General features: G+C 34.8%; 1 protein-coding gene across 7 annotated transcripts in view; it reads left to right on the top strand.

The window, feature by feature from the left end:
* The window catches only part of ATP9B (ATPase phospholipid transporting 9B (putative)), a 487,939-nt gene that overhangs the window by 465,470 nt on the left and 3,394 nt on the right, over positions 1-19,075 (top strand). For all 7 annotated transcript variants that reach the window (XM_074204072.1, XM_074204073.1, XM_074204074.1 and 4 more), the window contains 3 exons: positions 931-1,039; positions 12,504-12,561; positions 13,523-13,726. In XM_074204072.1, coding sequence (XP_074060173.1) covers positions 931-1,039; positions 12,504-12,561; positions 13,523-13,726 — 371 coding nt within the window. The remainder of the gene's footprint in view (positions 1-930; positions 1,040-12,503; positions 12,562-13,522; positions 13,727-19,075) is intronic.

A 19,075-nucleotide genomic window follows, 5' to 3' on the forward strand; every position in this document is an offset into this window, starting at 1 on the left:
AAAGTATGGCCTTAGCATCTGCTAGGTTTTTGTTGCTTTTGATGCTGTTGTCATTACTTTTTCAATCAAAAGGAAGTTAATAATAAAGTGAATAAGTCATTAATATGATCTGCAAAGTCAATAGCAGTCATTGGACTCCTGTGTCTGAGAGATGGGAATAAATGAAAACAGGATAGTGGCCACCCAGAGCAACATTGTGAATAAAAATGACCAAGCAACGGGCAAAACATTAGTATCCAAGATCGGAAACTTTGACATCAACTTACTTTGTTGTTATTCTTTTGTTGAGGCTAGAAGCTAGGTGGCAATTAATAAGCAGTTATTCATGCCTTAGCATTCATATAGGAAATACTTCGTATGCCCAAAAGGACATTCATCTCCTATAAGTTTGGGAGCAGAACCAGATGAAATGATTGGATATGGAGCACCTAGATGGTACAGTGAAAAAATCACTGGGCCTGGAATGAGGAAGATCTGAGGTTAAATCCAGCCTTACCAGCCCTAGCTAGGTGACCTTGGGCAAATTATTTATCTCAGTTTGCCTCAGATTCCTCAACTGAGGATAATAAAATGGGGATGTTAATAGCTCCTGCCTCCCAGGATTGTGGTGAGGATCAAATGAAGTAATGCTTTTTAAAAGCATCTGAAACATAGTAGGTGCATATAAATGTTGTTACTGTTTTTATCATTATTTTTATCAGCTCAGGAATCTATCAAAGTGTTTCACTAGTCTGCAAGATTTCTTACACTTAAAAGTGGCATGATAAAAGATGGCAGTGGATATTGGCAGCCAGCAAGTCATATTGTGGGTGACGATACATATTTTCAATATTTATGAATTGAATTATAGCCAAAGTGCTTATGTCCTTTATTTCAGTAACTGTATAATAGAAATTTCATATACTACTTTTTATATCTTTTCTTCTTTAGGTATGCAACAATCTATACAATGTTTCCAGTATTCTCTTTAGTGTTGGACCAAGATGTGAAACCAGAAATGGCATTGCTGTATCCAGAGCTTTACAAGGACCTAACAAAGGTAAAAAATATGCATAAGATATCAAGGGCAGGTGAATCTTTTTGATGATTCCAAAGGCCCCAGATGTAGTCATGAGCTTTTAAAAAATCTTTTCAAGATAAAGAAATATATAAGTTAGTGGATAAAAATAAATTTGCATGAAATTTATGAAAAGTATATTGATCTTCCTACATTTCTCAATTTTGATCTTAATTATTTTGTAAAATTCATTTCAAGTGGAATTTCAAAAAGAAGTTAAAGTTTCAAGGACTGAGTTTTTTGCAAAAAAAATTTTGAAGTTCACATTATGTAGCATTGTGAGATAGGAAGCATCCATCTGTTGAGCATTAGTCATTGTTTTAGGCACTGGAGATAGAAATGCAAAGAATGAAACAACTCATTTTCACACCAAGCTTATATTCTAACAGGAAAGACAAGTGCAAATTTAACTACATAAAAATGTAAGGAGAACTAATACTAATATCTACCAAGTTTATTAGAAGGCAGCTTGGAAGGGAGAATACTAGCAGGAAGAGAGATATAGATCAAGAAAGGTCTCATCTAGAATGTGATCTTGAAAAAAAGAGAAGGATTCTGGGAGAAAAGGGAGTCAGTAGTGGGGTGGGAGTAGCAGTGTGTGCATTTCATATAAGGGAGGTGGACAATGTGAAGACATGGAGGCTAAAGATGAATGGATGAGGGGCAGCTAGGTGGCTCAGTGGATAGAGTACTGGCCCTGGAGTCAGGAGGACATGAGTTTAAATGTGACCTCAGACACTTAATAATTTTTTTGTTTTTGCAAGGCAATGGGGTTAAGTGACTTGCCCAAGGTCACACAGCTAGGCAAGTATTAAGTGTCTGAGACTGGATTTGAATTCAGGGACTCCTGACTTCAGGACCATTGCTCTATCCACTGTGCCACCTAGCCGCCCAGACACTTAATAATTCCCCAGCTGTGTGAACTTGAGTAAGTCACTCAACCAAAAGCTAAGAAAAAAAAAAAAAAAGATGAATGTATGAATGTTATGGAGAGGCACAAAGAAAAACCCAGATTGTCTGTATTACAAATTTGGAAGTTGGAGTTATATGCCATAACTGGAAAAGTAAGCTGGGATCAGGTTGTGATGGTCTTAGAAGTGATGTTGCTTTTAGGGAGCCCCAGGAACTTATTACTAGGGGATTGGCATGATCAGGTCTAAATTTAAGGAAAATCACTTTGGCAGCAGTGTATAGAATGAACCAGATGAAGGAAAAATTTAATCTAGGGAGACAAATTAGAAAGTATTGCAGTAATCTAGGAGAAAGGTTGTAAGGGCCTGAACTAAAGTGGTAACTGTGAGTAAAGAAAAGGGTTTGTATGTGGCAGGATACATACCAATAGAAATAGTAAGATATCAGATATACAAATTAAGGAAAATTAAATCAAGGATAATTTCAAGGTTATGAACTTGACAACTGGAAGAATGACAGTGTCCAACAAAAACTGTGGAGTGTGAGGAGAAAAATAAATGAGTTCAGTTTTGTTCGTATTGAGTTGAAGATATTTTCAGAACATGGACTTTGAAATGTTCAATAGGCAATTAGTGCTATTGGATTGAAGCTTAGAAGAAAGACTTGGGGGTGGAGATATTAATAGATACACACATATGCATAACTGTATTCACATGTATAGAGATTAATGAGTTTTCATTAACTTCCTACATAATATTGGGGCAACATAATGTAAAGGGAGGGCATGGGGGAAACAGATTAGGAATTAAATCTGGGCTCCTGTTCAGGTCAGACTCTTAACTAACTGTATTACCTTGTGTTATCTTTATGCATCTCTCAGTTTCCTTATCTGCAAATGGAGATATTGATATTCTGCCTATCCTTCCTCACAGACTTCTCAAAAAGTGCTAGTGTGATATCAGGTCATAGATTTAGAACTAGAAGAGATTTTAGAGAACATTTGATTCTTCCTCATTTAATAGGTGAGATGGTAAAGTGATTTGCTTAGGGTCACCTACATGGTGAGGAGCAGAGTCAGTGTTTAAATCTAGCTCTTCTGATTCTAAATCCAGGCTTTTCTCCTACCCTATGCTATAGATGAATTCCTTCCTTCAGCAAGAAAATATTGCATGTCTGCTACATGCAAGCACTATTCTAGGCTTTTAGAGGGAAAAAAAGATAAAAATTGTTTGTTTGTTTTCCAACATTACTCAATGATAAAGACTACACCAGACCTCTTTTATTGCTATCAGGAAATTGATGGACAAGTTACATCAAATAATAAGGCACAATAGCCATAAAGTAAAAGAAAAATTTTAGACATTTAAAGATAACTTGTTTTTGTAAGGAACTTTTTAAAAATGTTAATTTGAGTCTATCTCAAAACTGTGGAGAGCAAGAACAGCCTTTCATTGACTAAGATGTAAAAATTTGGAGATTCTACCCTAAAAAAAATGTGAAGTCTTTGCTAAACTGAGTTTGGAATGCAACCCCTCCTAACTCCACCTTGTTGCTATACTGCTTTGCATGTAATGTCAGTGAACAGTTGTTAACTCCTCTGGAATTGAAAAAGAGGTAATAGTAAAAGAAAAACCAGTCATGTTCCTGCCTGTACCAAGAATTTGGATTGTACGCATCAGCCTATTCTTTTTTTTTTTTAATGGACACTGTGTAATTATGCTAGCAGGTTAAATACTAAATTACCCCAGCAACTAGCATATATTTGGAGGGTTGGTCACAAGTTTCTGATGAAGTAGCTGATTCATCTCCAGCTGGAGTCACTGAGTCAATAAGTTCCATGCTATCACTTAATATCAGTTAAGCATTTTAGAATACCACAAAGCCATATTCTATTTTAATTGGGTTAGCTTTATTTTGATATATTAGATTTTTCTATATCTTCAAATCTTGTCCTGAATTTTTCATGCTGCATGGCCAACCCAGTTTTCCAAAATTCTTTTTTACTTAAATCCACCATCCACTTTTATTTGTCTACGTTAACATTACTTCTGTAGTATAAGGTTTCCTTTCTAGAATCTGAAAATTCTGAAACCTTAAAAGCCAGCGTAATATTAAAAATACTGAACTTCTTCAGTTGATTTTTACCAGTTGGGTGAAGTCTTACAAGAAACTTGGTGAAATGTTTTAAGTATACATTGTTTGATTTGTCTGAGCTCTTTTTTTTCCCTGAGAGTAATTTGAATTCCTTTGCATCATTTCTGCCACCATAATTACTGAATACTTGTGGGTTGGACATAGTTTTAGTCAATAATTTCATTAAATATTTGAGCTGCCGATGGTACAGAACACTGTGTGAAATATATCTACATAGTCCCTATCTTTATTTTGCTTAAAATCTAGTTGGGAAGTTGGATGCATTAAATACATAAAAAGGTAAATGATGATATAATGTAGCAGAATTCACAAAGTAGCAAATAACAATTGAGTAGCATAGACTGTACATATCATGAGTTCTAGAAAGATGTGTTTCAGTTGTAATCTTTGGTACCTAAGTCTAATTGTGCAAATTTTTTTTTTTTGGTGCCCAATGATCATTTAAACATTAAGAATTATTTAAGGAACACTAAAACTAGGGAAATAGTCTATCTTTAACATTTCATATTGTATCTTTTATTCTTTTAACAATTTTATAACAAAGAAACCAAGTAATAAATGCAAGATGACACAGCAAATTACTGATTGTGATAAAGATTAGATCATTTAACCCCAACCTCTCTGTCCTGACAGCTATTCCCACATCTTTACCTTCTATAGGACAGTTTGCACTGGTTGTCCATATTAAACTTAGCATTTCCAAAGATGAACTCATTATCTTCCCTCCCAAGCTCAACCTTCTCCCTACCTTGTCTATTACTATCAAGGGTACCACCATCTGCCCTGTCATCCAGACCTGCTGCCTAAATATCATCCTTGATTATTCATTCTTGCTCATCCTTCATATACAATCTGTTGCCAAGTTCTGTCAATTCTACCTTCTTAACATCTCTCAAACATTCTGTCTTCTCTCCATTGTCACTCTCGCCACCCTGCTACAAAGCCTCATCACCTCACACCTGGACTATTAGAGTAGCCTACAGGTTGATTTTACCTACTTCAACTCTCACTCCACTCAATCCATCTTCCACTCATCTATCAAAGTCATCTTTTGACCGTATCACTTCTCTCTCTATTCAGTAAATATCAGTAGATCTCTATTGCTTCCCAAATCAAATATAAATTCTCTGGCTTTCAAAGTCCTTCATAACCTGAACCTTTCACCTTTTCACCCTTCTATATGTTTTATCTCCCTTATTATATTCTATAATCCAATGACACTGACCATCTTTCTCTTCCTCACAAAAGACAGGCTAGCATTTTCTCTGACTTTCCCCCAATCCTGGTATATTCTGCCCTCCTTTCTGCCTCAAATTATTTCTCTGGCTTCCTTCAAGCCCCAACTAAAATCCCACCTTCTGTAGGAAACCTTTCCCAGGTTTAAATACTTGTGCCATCCCTCTGAGATGCTCTCTCGATATTGTGCATATTGTCTCCCCAGTGAGATTATGAATTCTTGAAGGCAGAGGCTTTTTATCTTTCTTTGTACTCCAACATTTAGCACAGGGTCTAACTGACATGTAGTAAGCCCTTTATAACTGCTTATGGCTGGAGCAGATTGTCTTTCAAAAAAAAAATGAGAGTATAGAATGCCTTTACTTTGAAAGAGAGAAAGTATCATTCAATAAAGCAAAGGAATCTATATGGAAGGGCCATTGTGGGGATAGAAAGATATCCTCTTTTCTAATTCTAGCTCTCATGAATTTACTAATAACTTTGGGCAAGCCAGTCATCTCTATGGGCTTCAGTCTCTTCTTTTTTTGTTTTTTGCAAGGCAGTGGGGTTAAGTGGCTTGCCCAAGGCCACATAGCTAGGTAATTATTAAGTGTCTGAGACCAGAATTGAATTCAGGTACTCCTGACTCTAGGCCCAGTGCTCTATTCACTGTGCCACCTAGCCGCCCCAGTCTCTTCTTAAATGAGATTTGATTTATTAATCTCTAGTCCCTATGATTCTATGAACCTTTTTTTTCCTAAGAATTCATATGGGGGCAGGTAGGTGACACAGTGGATAAGCACCAGCCATGGAGTCAGGAGGACCTGAGTTCAAATCCAGCCTCAAACACTTAATAATTGCCTAGGTGTGTGACCTTGGATAAGTCACTCATAACCCCATTGCCTTAAATAATTTTTTTTCAAAAAGAATTCATATGCATTACCAGTCCTAGTCAATCATGAATATAACTTTATTTTTCCATCTTGCAATTAGAGGAGATGCAATTTAGAGGAGCTGGTACATTGTAGTACTTTTTAACTTGATTTTAACTTCTCTGAAAACCAGACTCTGCTTTAAATGAGTAAAGTCGGTTTATGATGATGAGTATAGTCACTTTTAGTTTTTTTGGTACTGCAAACATAAAAAGAAATTTGCAGACTCATCCCTCTTAAATCCATACAAAAGACTTTATTCACTCAAGATGATTTGTATCCTTCCATGAGAAGCCACAGTAGTCTGAGATTTGGGGACTAGAATCATCCAAATGTTTCATAGTGAACTGAACCTTCGATATATTTCTGAAATGCCTCAGGCATGTGGTTATGGTTCATAATTTAATGGATCTAGCTGTCAAAAGTAATCTTGGAGTTAAAATATCAAACTTATCTGCTGTGTTGTTTTATGTCCAGTCTTAAAAAAAAAAGTCTTTTAAAACACATAGTATTACATTTACAGACCAAATGTTTTCCTCATGTGTATTTTGGTTCTAGGATTGTCCTATCTGTTTGTACTATCACTTATGGTTTTGTTGTTCACATTGTTTTCATGCTTCTCAAATTGCCATGTATATACATGTAAGGATTTACTGGTTCTATCTCTCCTTCCCTGTTAGAATCTCAAGCCAAGTGATACAGTGGTTAGAGCCCTGGGCCTGAAATTGGGAGGACCTGAATTCAGATGTGACCTCCAACACTCACTAGTTGTGTGACCTTGAGCAAATTGCTTAACCCTGTTGGATTCAGCTTCTGCTGTAAAGTGGGGTGGCAACAGCACTCCTAACTGCCCAGAAGTTTGTGAACATCCCACAAGATAAAAGCAGAAAACTGCTCCCAGGGCCTGACCCATAGTGGGTGTTCTGTAAATACAAGGAACACTGTTGTTTCATTATTAAGCCCTTGGAAGATGGAGGCAGTTTGCTTTTGTGTCTTTGTCTCTTCCCTGCACAGAGGAAGTCCTTAATATTTAAGAGATTGATTTGGATTGTTTAAGTTCATGTCGATTTTTTTTAATTATGTCTAAAAGGAAAACGTTGTGTGTGACTTTGACAGTAACAGTCCTAAGTCTTGGATTCATTCATACTCCAGCCACATTTTTTACAAATTCTGCATTATGTCAACATTACCTGCCCCTGCCCCCTATGATAGACTCACAGATATTTGGAATAAGCTCAGCTATCAAGTTGAATAGTATCTGGTTTCCAGTTCTTGACAGGCCCATGTTATATTCCAAGTTTATGACTCATATCTGAGAACCAAATTTTAACTGTCAGAAGTCCAATTTTTTCCTTTAAAATGAAGAATTAGAGCTTTAGAAGTCAGCAATATGATCTGATTTATTCATTTAAGATGAATTTGCTGCTTTGATGCTTCACTTTGCATAATTTTATAACGTACTTCCCTTAACTTGTTAATCCTTCTTGTCATAGAATTATATGATCTTAAATGTCAGTTAGTCCAAAATATACATTTCCTTGAAAAGCACTGAACCAGCCTATCCTTAATAACTTTCAATTATGGGGATGTTTACCTTCTTAAATCTTTCATAATTCTGTCAGTAGATTCTCATTTTATTGACTTCAACATTCTGATCACACTCCTGGATATGCCCCAATTTGTCAGATACCCTCTTAACATATGACCTATAGAAATGAACATTAGAATACTACTAAAGTCTGTCTGACCTAGGATAAGCATGCATTCACTAGTCTTTTATTTCATTAATTCAGTCTAAGATTATATTAGTATTTAAAATGTCAATAGTATCACATTGTTGACTCATGTTCAGTTCTATCAATTAAATTTTGTATTTCATTTTTTCATGTAAAGATTGTTTTCAGCATTCATTGAGTTCCACATTTTTCTCTTTCACTTCCTGCCCTCCCTGCTCCCCATGACATCAAGTAATCTGACATAAATTATACTTTAAATATATTTTCATGAACTGCTATTAAGCCATCCTTTATTCCATCATTTTATAGCTAAATTTTTTAAATGTAAAAATAGCCGTTTACATGTTATCGTTCCTATCAAATTTTATTTGAGGGGAAATATTTATACCTTTTGTATCCTTATTCTGCTTTTTTTTTGTTTTTGCAAGTCATTTGGATTAAGTGACTTGCCTAAGGTCCCACAGCTAGCTATTTGTCTGAGGCCAAATTTGCATTCAGATCCTCTTGACTCCAGAGCCAGTGCTCTATCCACTGTGCCATCCAGCTGCTACCTTGTATCCTTATTCTGTCATCTATGAATCTCAATTTTCCACCTCTTTAATGAAGACTTTGGACTAGATGATTTCCAAGGTCCCTTCCAGCTAGAATATTTTGTGATTCTGTTTAACTAAGTCACAGTAAGGTCTCCACCTGCTGACCCTCCTCTACCTGGAAACATTGATTGGTATAGAAGAGATTTAGGAAGTCAGTATAACTGCATCATGACTGTCTTAAGAGCCTACTGTTGCATTGGGAATCCAGATACCCAACTTTGGCCAATTTGTTAGAGCAATCTGTGGGTGGAGGGTTGAGTTCAGAGAAGGGCCTAGGATACCTCCTAATCCACAGAAGCTCCAGAGGAGCATTATCTATATATATGACATCACTACAAGTTCCTCTGAGTGTGCCTTTTCTTTTAGATTTTGTCTGTCTAACCCCAAAGGATAAATTATGAACAGTGGAATAAAATTGCTGATTGGTAAATTTCAAGCTCAATAGAAGGAAAATCTAAGCAGAACTGTCCCACTTCCTGCCCCCCACTCAAAAAAAGGGAAAAAATACCTTTGCTACCAGCTGTTGACCATATCTTCTAATATAGTTACAGTAGAACATGGAGTATCACAGGTATTACTCATATTGAAACTATCCATCTCTTGGACAACTGAGGATCACCAGACTACTTTCCCACTCTTAACAGATCTTTCTTTTAAAGAAAGGATGCCCTTCCATTTTCCAATTATGGAGCCTAGCACATTTGTTGTATCATAACTCTACCTTCTTTAAATCTTAACTTCCTCTAAGAAACTTTTCTCCTTAGTAAACCCAAATAAGTCTTGTTGTAATGAAAAACTTCCCAACAATTAGAGCTATGCAAAAAAGTAATGGTGTGCCTATGAAAGTGTTTGTTCCTCACCATTGGAGGTCCTCAAGCCTAGATTGAATAACCACAAATCAGAGGCATCATTAAGGGTATTCTTGTTTTGATATGGACAGGGTTAGATAACTTTGCTGTTCTTCTCGAATATATTAAAAGAATAACTTGGCTTAAACTGGGTAAATGAGACTAGCTGTCTTATGAAATAATTGAACAGGAGTCATATAGATATCTCTGTATCTTCATTGTCCCTCAGATGGAAGGCCATTCCTCTTAGAGGATCTCTTACTCTGCTCATGTTAGCCAGTGGACATAGGTCACAGTAAAAAGACCAGATATCCAAGGTAGTGGCAGCAGCTGTTCAGGAGGTGGGCTCCTTGGGTGTAGTCTGATGCCAGTTTCCTATCTTGAAGTGCAGTATCATGTCCACTAAGCGTTGCTGCTTCTTAGAGCGTTTTACTTTGTTAGTGTTATAACTAATATCTGTGAACCAGCTAATATAGTAACTTTTATGGACAATAATATTAAATTCTCAAGCTAATCATTTGTGATGTCTTTTCCCTCATTGAAGCTCTTGGGCATTCAGAAGGTTGTTTTGAATGAAGTACATGCTTTAGCTATACCATGTATACTTTTGATCTGCCAAACTCAACAAATATCTGAAACACTTAGGGTTACTAATGAAAATAATAGCACAGATATATCCCTGTAGTTCTAAATAGATATAAATACTATACATAATGGATTCATTGGAACAAAATTCACTATAACCTTATTAACTTGGATCATAAAACAGAAAGTACATTCATTTAAGAGAAAAAATCCCTCAGTAGTGTTATACATGCATAGAAATCTAGCAAAGCCAATGATGAACTCATTAGTGTCCACAGCAGAGAACAATTAGAAAATTTGTTAATTATGGGCCTGTTTACATGTCAATTAGATAATAAAAATTTAATTCTCTCTTCATTAAAATCATCAATACCTGCCAATAAGTAATGGTGTGCCTGAGTTTCAAAAGTATATTTGAATTTGGTACCTTCACTTACAACAGAAACTCAGGCTGTCAGTATTTTCACATATTGACACTTATAATCAGAGTATGGGATCTTAAGTAAATTAATGTGATTATCTTTCAAAATCAAATAAACAGAATTGCAATTCATCAACTTGCTAATTGTTTTCTTTCTGTTGGAGAAATAGTTGACATTCAATCTTCCACACAAGTATGTATTTAAAATGTTATGGTGCATTTCTCTATCTCCAAAAGGAATTGAAAATTTTAAATGAAGGAGAATATTAAGATAGTGATTCACCCCTTCTACCATGTGATGCAGAGTATAGGGCCTGGAGTCAGAAAGTCCTGACCTCAGATACTTACTAGTAAGCTTTGTAACATCAGGCAAGTTGCTTAATCTCTGTTTGTCTCAGTTTCCTCAACTATAATAGGTTTAAGAGCACCTGTTTCCCAGAATTGTTATCATCACTATTTGCAAAAATTCTAATGGAAGAGACCACAAGTACATTTATCTATTTATATAATATAAATATAAAATAATAAACAAAAATATATATACAAATTTCTTTTCTCTCTTTTGGAGAGAAGGCACTGAAGTTGGGAAATCAGGAAAAACTTTATATAGAAGATAATATGTGATCTATGTCTTTAAGGAAGAAAGGCAGAGGTGAGAAGTACATTCTAGTCTTGGGGGCTGGCCCATATAAAGACTTGGAGATAGAAGCTAGGAATGTCATATGTGAGGAACAAAAAGGACAGCTTGATTGAACTACAGTGTGAGGGGCAGAAATGTCCAATGAGACTAGATATAGATTAGGGCAAGTTTATAAAAATGTTCTTTATAAAATTTTATTCTTTATCCTAGAGGCATTGGAGAGTTTACTGAGTTGCTGAGTGACATGGACAGATCTGTGCTCAATTTGCAACAGTGTGTAGGATGCACTACAATGGGAAAAGACTTGGAGCAGGGAAACCATTTAGAAGCCATTACAATAATCTTTACAGAGAGGTGATGAGGATCTGAATGAATTAAGGTGATAGCTTTGAGAATAGTGAGAAGTCAGAGGTAAGAGATGTTATATCAGTGAAAACAAGATTAGCAAGGTTGAATATATGGGGTGAGGGAGAGTAAAGTGTAAGAAGAGTACCAAACCTGAGAGATGAGGAAAATGATGGTGCATTCAAAGACATGGTGAAGGTTAGAAGAAGGACAGATTTGAGGAAAAAAGATAATGAATTTAATTTTGTTCAGACTGAGTTTGGAATCTGTCCAGGACATCTAACATGAAATGACAAACAGACAACTGATGATATGTGACTGATATTCAGGAGAGTGATTGCCTGAATATAAAGATTTAAATTGAATCATCTGTATAGAGATGATAATTAAAACCATTGGAGCTGATGGGGCCAAGAAAGAACATAGAAAAAGTAAGGACCCTAGAACAGAGTCTAACCCATGGTTAGAGGGCATGATATGAATGTTATCATATAGTATAGAAGTGAAATATATTATATATATGTATATATATATATATATATATATATAGAGAGAGAGAGAGAGAGAGAGAGAGAGAGAGAGAGAAGGGGCTGTATGAAGAGATGGAAGCCTCTCTGGTCTTTATTAAAAAGATCAGATTAGTACAGTTGTGTTTTTAAATGTCTAGTATGTGAAGATCTGTATTTACAAACACATTATAAAAGAATTAATCACCTGAGGGAAAGATTCACCATAGAATGCACCCCCAGTGCATTTAAATGTGTATTTATCACATATAGAATTTTAAAATTAAAGCATTCAGAGCAGCTGGTGGTCCATCAGGGGGGCCATCAAGCATCTTTGAAATTATAATGTAAGAATACAAATATATCAAGTTTTTGGTCCTTGGGAAAGGCTTTCTTTTTTACTTGTTGCCTAAATAGCCAATTATAAAGTTTATGCATGTTTATTTTTTTATTTATTTTAGGTAGATTTGTCTCCCATATCTATTTTGAAAATCCATGAATCAACTAGATTTTTCTACTACATTTAACTAACCTAGCCTATTCTACTTTTTATTTCTAGGGACGATCCTTATCATTTAAGACCTTCCTCATCTGGGTTTTAATCAGTATTTATCAAGGTAGGTGAGGTCCTAATATTACTAGGCAAACTTTTTGAGTTTGGGTTTTTTTTGTCTTCTTTTAACAATATTATTTTTGGTTCTGGGTTAAATGATCAAAGCTTAATATTTCATCAACCATTATATATTTCTTTCTGCTTATCTCATAAATTGATATTCCAGCAATATGCTAAGCCACTTCATAATGCAATGTTGATAGATGTTTTTATTGATGCATGTCATCTAAATGCTGATCAAGAAAAATTTTTACAAGTACTTATCCTATCACCTACCCTGAACATTAGGTTTCTTTCATAGGGGGATAGCTGGATTGGTTAAGAAATATAAATTATATAATCAATTAGAAGTCATTAACTGCCTCTGTGCTAGAAATAAATGAGATATTGTTGAAAATATAATCAACATATGAATCAGACTTATATTGAAATGTTTTAATTGTTTAACTACTTTTTTGCCCCAGATATTAAAAGCTTTAATTTCATTCTCAGTCTTGAAAGCTTTCATTTTCCAAATTTCTTAACTTGATTACTTGTACAGCTATGCAATTCAAATTCCCAAAACATTTTATAGACATATCTTATTTACCTTTGTTTTTAAAAGATCTTGGGGCAACTAGGTGGAGCAGTGGATAAAACACTTGTCCTGGAATCAGGAGAACCTGAGTTCAAATCCACTCTCAGACACTTGATAACTTACTAGCTGTGTGACTTTAGGCAAGTCACTTAACCCCATTGTCCCACAAAAACCAAAAAGAAAAAAGAAAAAAAGAAAAGATAAAAGTTCTTGCACTTATTTCCTATATTTTTCAAGTTCTTTAAAAAAAATCAGTATTATGGTTCTCTGATCAAATGTTTCCACTATTGTTTTATAGTTTCTATAGTCATTTTCATTATAATTAAGATTGCTTTATATGTCCAATTGGTAAATGGTAATTGCTAGGTATTTCTAACCTGTTTTTCAGGTGGTATTCTAATGTATGGAGCCCTGGTGCTTTTTGAATCTGAATTTGTCCATGTTGTTGCCATTTCCTTCACTGCCCTAATTCTGACTGAGCTGCTGATGGTTGCCCTCACCATAAGAACATGGCATTGGTTAATGGTGGTGGCTGAATTCCTCAGCCTTGGCTGCTATGTGGCCTCTCTTGCTTTTCTAAATGAATATTTTGGTGAGTTGACTGCAAAATTCGTATTTTTTTTCTGACTTAGGGGAAATGAGGATTAAGTCTTATTTAATTATTTATTAATTATTTATCTTATTTAATTTGAATATGAAGTATTGAATTATATATCAGCATATGAAATCAACCAGAAAGTTTCAGATCATAGATACATATCATAAGCTTATTTTAGGGGGAGATATAATTCAGTACCATAGTACCATAGTATATTTATAAAGTTGAGAAATTTTTTATAAATAGACTATAAATAGAATGTCTAAAAATTATATTCCTTTCCAAGAATGTTTTCAATTCCCCAAAATTAGTTCATGTTATATTCACATTTAAAACAGTATCTGCTCTAAAGGAAGAATGCTAACCAAATCTATAGCCCAGATACATAAAAAGCTATACTGTTCCCTTGCTTATTTCTCCTTCAGTTTTGGAAGAGATTCCATTTTTACTCTTATTAGCTTTTTACTTAGGTATTTGACTTAGATGGCAGAAAACTATAGAGTATATTGTTTATATCTCAGACCTCATTAATACTTAATCTATGTACTATCCTAAATTGCTCTAAGGAATTTATTGACACCAAAAATTGTTAGATGAAACTACTCAGTTCATCCACACTTCTGAGGTATGCTATTTCAACTTGCTCATACTCTAGAAGACATTTTTTTCCCCTGAAGACATTCATAGTAAATTTTTTCATCTTAACTAAAGGACCAATGCTCTACTTTCACTGCACATGTCCCAGTATCACCCAGCCCTTCTGACCCTGGATCTATCCACATAATATTGATTGTCTACAGGTAAAACAAGTAGAAAATAGTCTGACAGTAGGAAGCAATCACATAAACCATCTAGTATAATCCATACTGAACAGAGCAACCATATTCTTAACAGGTGATCATGAAGACTACTCTTAGACCTAGAAATGGGGAATTAAAAACATTCCAAAGCATCCCTTTCCATTTTGAAATGATTCTGATTGGTAGAAAGTCAATATTTATCTCCACAAAATTTCCCAGGACTTGATCTTAGTTCTGCCCAGTGGAGCCAAGCAAAACAAATCTAATCTCTCATCTGCATAACTGTTTTTCAGCTATATGAAGTCAGCTGTTTTATTACCCTGTCTTCTCCATAATATTCATGCCTACTTGCTTTAGCCAATCCTTAAGTAAAATAATTTCAAATCTCTTCATTACCCTAGTCTCCTTCCTATGGCTATGCTATGACCACAAATATTCCAGATGTGCTAAGATCAATGCAGAATACTACAAAATTATCTCATTCCTTGTTCTGTAGTCTCTTTCATAAATTTCTATTAGCATTTTTAGACAATACATCACACTGGAGATTCATATTGAGCTATAGTTCTCTAAAATACCCAGATCATTTTCACAAAAGCTGCTCTAAAGCCTCAACTGTATACTTCTGAAGATGATTTTTAGGCCAAAGTTTAACATTTACCTGTATTAAATTTCAGCTTGGAGAAAGAAAATCTCACACCTTTGTTACCCCAAAAAACAATGACTAAGACATATCAGTAAAAATCAACTCATAATATATATTTCTATTCATCTATACAAAATTTTTGAGAGCAATCTATACATACATTAGGAATATCCTTGAAAAAAGTATAGATGATCTTTTGTGAGTGATACTCTGTAACAACTGTTTGTTGGTTATTTAAAAAAACATTTGGATGAATACAGCAAAATGCTACCTTAAGCCTCTTCTCCAAAAGGTATTTCTGATGCATATGTTAAAGTCATGCAAGAATCTTTGAAGAGTTATAAAAACTGAGATAATTTTGCTCAGTAAACTGCTTATCTAATATCTTATCCTTGGATTCAAAAAAACCTTCACAATTAGAAAATAAAAACAGCAGCAGTTTGTCCAAAAAGTTATCAAGGGATTTTCATAGACTGCAAGCTCAATATGACTCAGCAGTGTGATAAGGCAACAAACCTTACATATAAATATAAATATATATACATATATGTGTATATATATATATATATATTTCTAGGCTGCAAAAAGAGAAATATATTATCTAGATTAATATTATGAAAATACTGCTGAAAAAATTTTAAAAAGAAAATACTGATGTACTTGGTGTGAGTACTGTGCCTCAGTGAAACCCTATTACCAATTCTAGATGCCAAATTTTAGGAGTATTTGAGTCTTAAGTTTATGCCATATCAGTATTGATTGAAGGAATTGTGGGTGTTGAGCACAGAGAAGACTAAGGGGTGTACCTGATAGCTTCTTTCAAATATTTAAAGGATTGTCATGAAATGGAAAAAAATTAGATTTGCTTTGCCTAGCTGGAAATGTTAGAACTAGAAGCAATGGATAGAAGTTACAAGTATGTAAATTTAAATTTGAAATAAGGAAAAACTTTCTAACTATTAGATCTCTTCAAAAGCAGAATGACTCTTACTGAAGAGCAAATTCTCCTCCCCTAGAAGTCTTCAAACAAAAAGCTAAAGAATCACATGTCTGATATGTTAAGGAGATTCTTGTCCTGGGATAGGTTGGATGAGGTTACTTTCAGCTCTAAGATTCTGTGTCTTTCAGTACAAATGGAAGAGGGAAGGATTCTCTAAGTGTTGAAGTCGTCCTCTAAATAGTCATGATTGTGAATAACATTGTGCTATTTGTGTCAAGTGTCATTATATTGCAAAGCTTCCAAAATGAGATGCATAATCACTCAAAAGAATTGTCATAAATATCCATTGTGGGAAAAATCCATATATACAATACAGTGAATGAAGAGTCTCTATTGCTCAGGCTGTGATATACAGCTGGATACACATGCTATAAAGGTGGTTCAATAGTACTTTTGTCTTGGACAGACATTCCTAATTGATAGTGAAAGTGGACCCAGAATTAAATAAGAGAAGGCAGGCCATCTGGTTGGCATTTAAGAAATTATTCAGGGGCAGCTAGTTGGTGCAGTGGATAGGGCACTGGCCCTGGAGTCAGGAGTACCTGAGCTCAAATACAGCCTCAGACACTTAATAATTACCTAGGTATGTGACCTTGGGCAAGTCCCTTAACCTTATTACCTTGCAAAAATAAAAAAAAAATGAGGAAAAAAAAGAAATTATTCAGTGCTTTCAATGACCCTAAGCTTTTCCCTAAAAGAAAGACCCATCCATAGTTTTAATATCACTATTCTTAAAAGAAAATGAAAGTCATAGATTGTCATTGTTGTTAAGAAACTACAGTTTTAATTTATTCCAAGGGCACGAGAAAAGCTCATGGTGAATGAGTATGGAGGTAACCCAAAAGATATTTTCACTGAGTTAGAGATTTAGAAAAGGATGGAGGTCTAGCAGAAGGGGAATTGTCATATGCTCTTGCCACCATCCAGTATAAAGATATCTAGAAGATCCTCCAGAATAAGAGGAGAGACCTTTCCCAAGGGAAGGGCATGAACTAAAGTTGCACAATATGAAATTGGGGGTAGGTAGCAGTTTGTAGAACCCATATCCATGAAATCACAAATCCATCAGAGAAAGTCCATAAGGAAAACATAAGAGACTGTCAAATTCACTGCTGAAATACAAATAAAGTATATCTACTACAGTCTCCTGATGAAGCAGTCTAATCAAACTCTTTAAAAATGAAATAACTTTAATCTGGCAAGACTTTTTAATTAAATGTTTTATTGATGTTTTTTTTTCTACTTAGCTATTCCTTCCAAATGACTTCTTGCCCTTTCCCAGGAGAACCCTCCATCAAAGCAAAGATGAACAGCTAAGCAAAACAAATGAACACATTGGTCATATCTGACCATGCTGCCTCATTCCCCACTGGTGGTCCAGCCCTTACTAGACATGAGTATTTTAAGTTCCTTGAGGCACATCAGACCAATCCTTAACTAACCTATTATGGCTTGTCCTGATCAGTGCTTTCTTTTTCACATGTTCACAAAGTATCTCATTATTAACATGTTTAAGAAGTGTGCCAGCAATTTAATTCAAGGTCATTGATCTGTGGCTTAAAGGAGCCTTTTTCCTTTCTTTTGAAAAATAAACAAAAAAAATTGTCTATTTTCAGCAGCAGAATCACAGGATTTCAGGACCACAGAAGTCAGAAGGATTTCAAAGTCTTTCCAGTATAATCTATACCTAAAATTCCTCTTAACTGTATGCCACAAGTGGTCATGTTTCCTTTTCTTAAAGACCTTCAGAGAGGGAGAACCCAGTATTTCCATCTTGTTGGATAGCTCCAGATGTTAGGAAGTTATCCTTTATTTCAAACCTGAATTTGTCTCTGATTCCTGAATTTCTTTACCTTACATATCTTCCCAATATTCGATGATATCTGCCCCATCCACCCTTTTACCTATCCTGAAAAAGGTATATGTCATCACAGAGCAGTAGTCTGTTCCTGTGGCATTTCTATTCTTCTCAGTTTTTCAGATTAGCTATGGTGCTTTATCAGTGATGATCATAAATATTTTCAGTGTCTTGAGATTTGTTTTATCTAGGCCTGATAATATGATCGGGGGGGGGGGGATTATTTACTTTCCCACCATTACTTAATTATCTTTATTTCAGTATTCTAATTGTCATTTTGTTTCCATCTTTTTCATTCTAAAGAGCAACACTTTTGAAAGAGAAGTTTTCATTACAATCATCTTAACCAGCCTTTCCATGATTCTCCTTTTCTCTTTAACACAGTTTTTACCAGGGAGAAGGCTTTATCATTTGTATCCATCACAAGCCTCAGCTTACTTTTGTTTTACAGGATGTCTTTATTCAAATGCCTTTTTCTCTCTTTTCTGTAAATATCTTTTTGAATTCTGAGTTCATTGACAGATTCCATTTCACCAATTTTTTATAATAGCTTTGTTTCTTGCTTGTGTTTTTATTTGAAAGAAATCTCTTCTTTTTCTTGAGCCAACTTTTCTTGCAGTCACTTTTACTACCATCTAAGAAAGGCCCAGCTGCCTTTTTTGCAGTCTTAAAGTCAGTCCATGGGTCTTTTTTTTTTTCAGAAGACTAAGGTTCTTCAAAAATTTTGGAAGGGATAGAAATGGAATTTTGCCCTGTATCATCTTCTGCTTTTAGCAATAGCTAACATGAATTGAATTTGACAGTTTGCTATTTTAAAATGTACCCTTCATACTCATATTGGAATATCTCTGCCCTTCTTTAATCAAATACTTCTTTTCCTCATCCACATATAACCCAGCAGATTTAGCATTTCAAAAAATCCTATGAATCTCTTTTATTCCTGGGTATTTCCTTTTATCAATCACAAAATAGCACTCTGTCATTCAAACCCCTTTCCAAGTTAGGCTAATATATACAAATAGCAATTAGAGTAGATCCA

The sequence above is a fragment of the Macrotis lagotis genome, chromosome X (assembly GCF_037893015.1).
Source record: "Macrotis lagotis isolate mMagLag1 chromosome X, bilby.v1.9.chrom.fasta, whole genome shotgun sequence".
NCBI classification, from domain to species: Eukaryota; Metazoa; Chordata; class Mammalia; order Peramelemorphia; family Peramelidae; genus Macrotis; species Macrotis lagotis.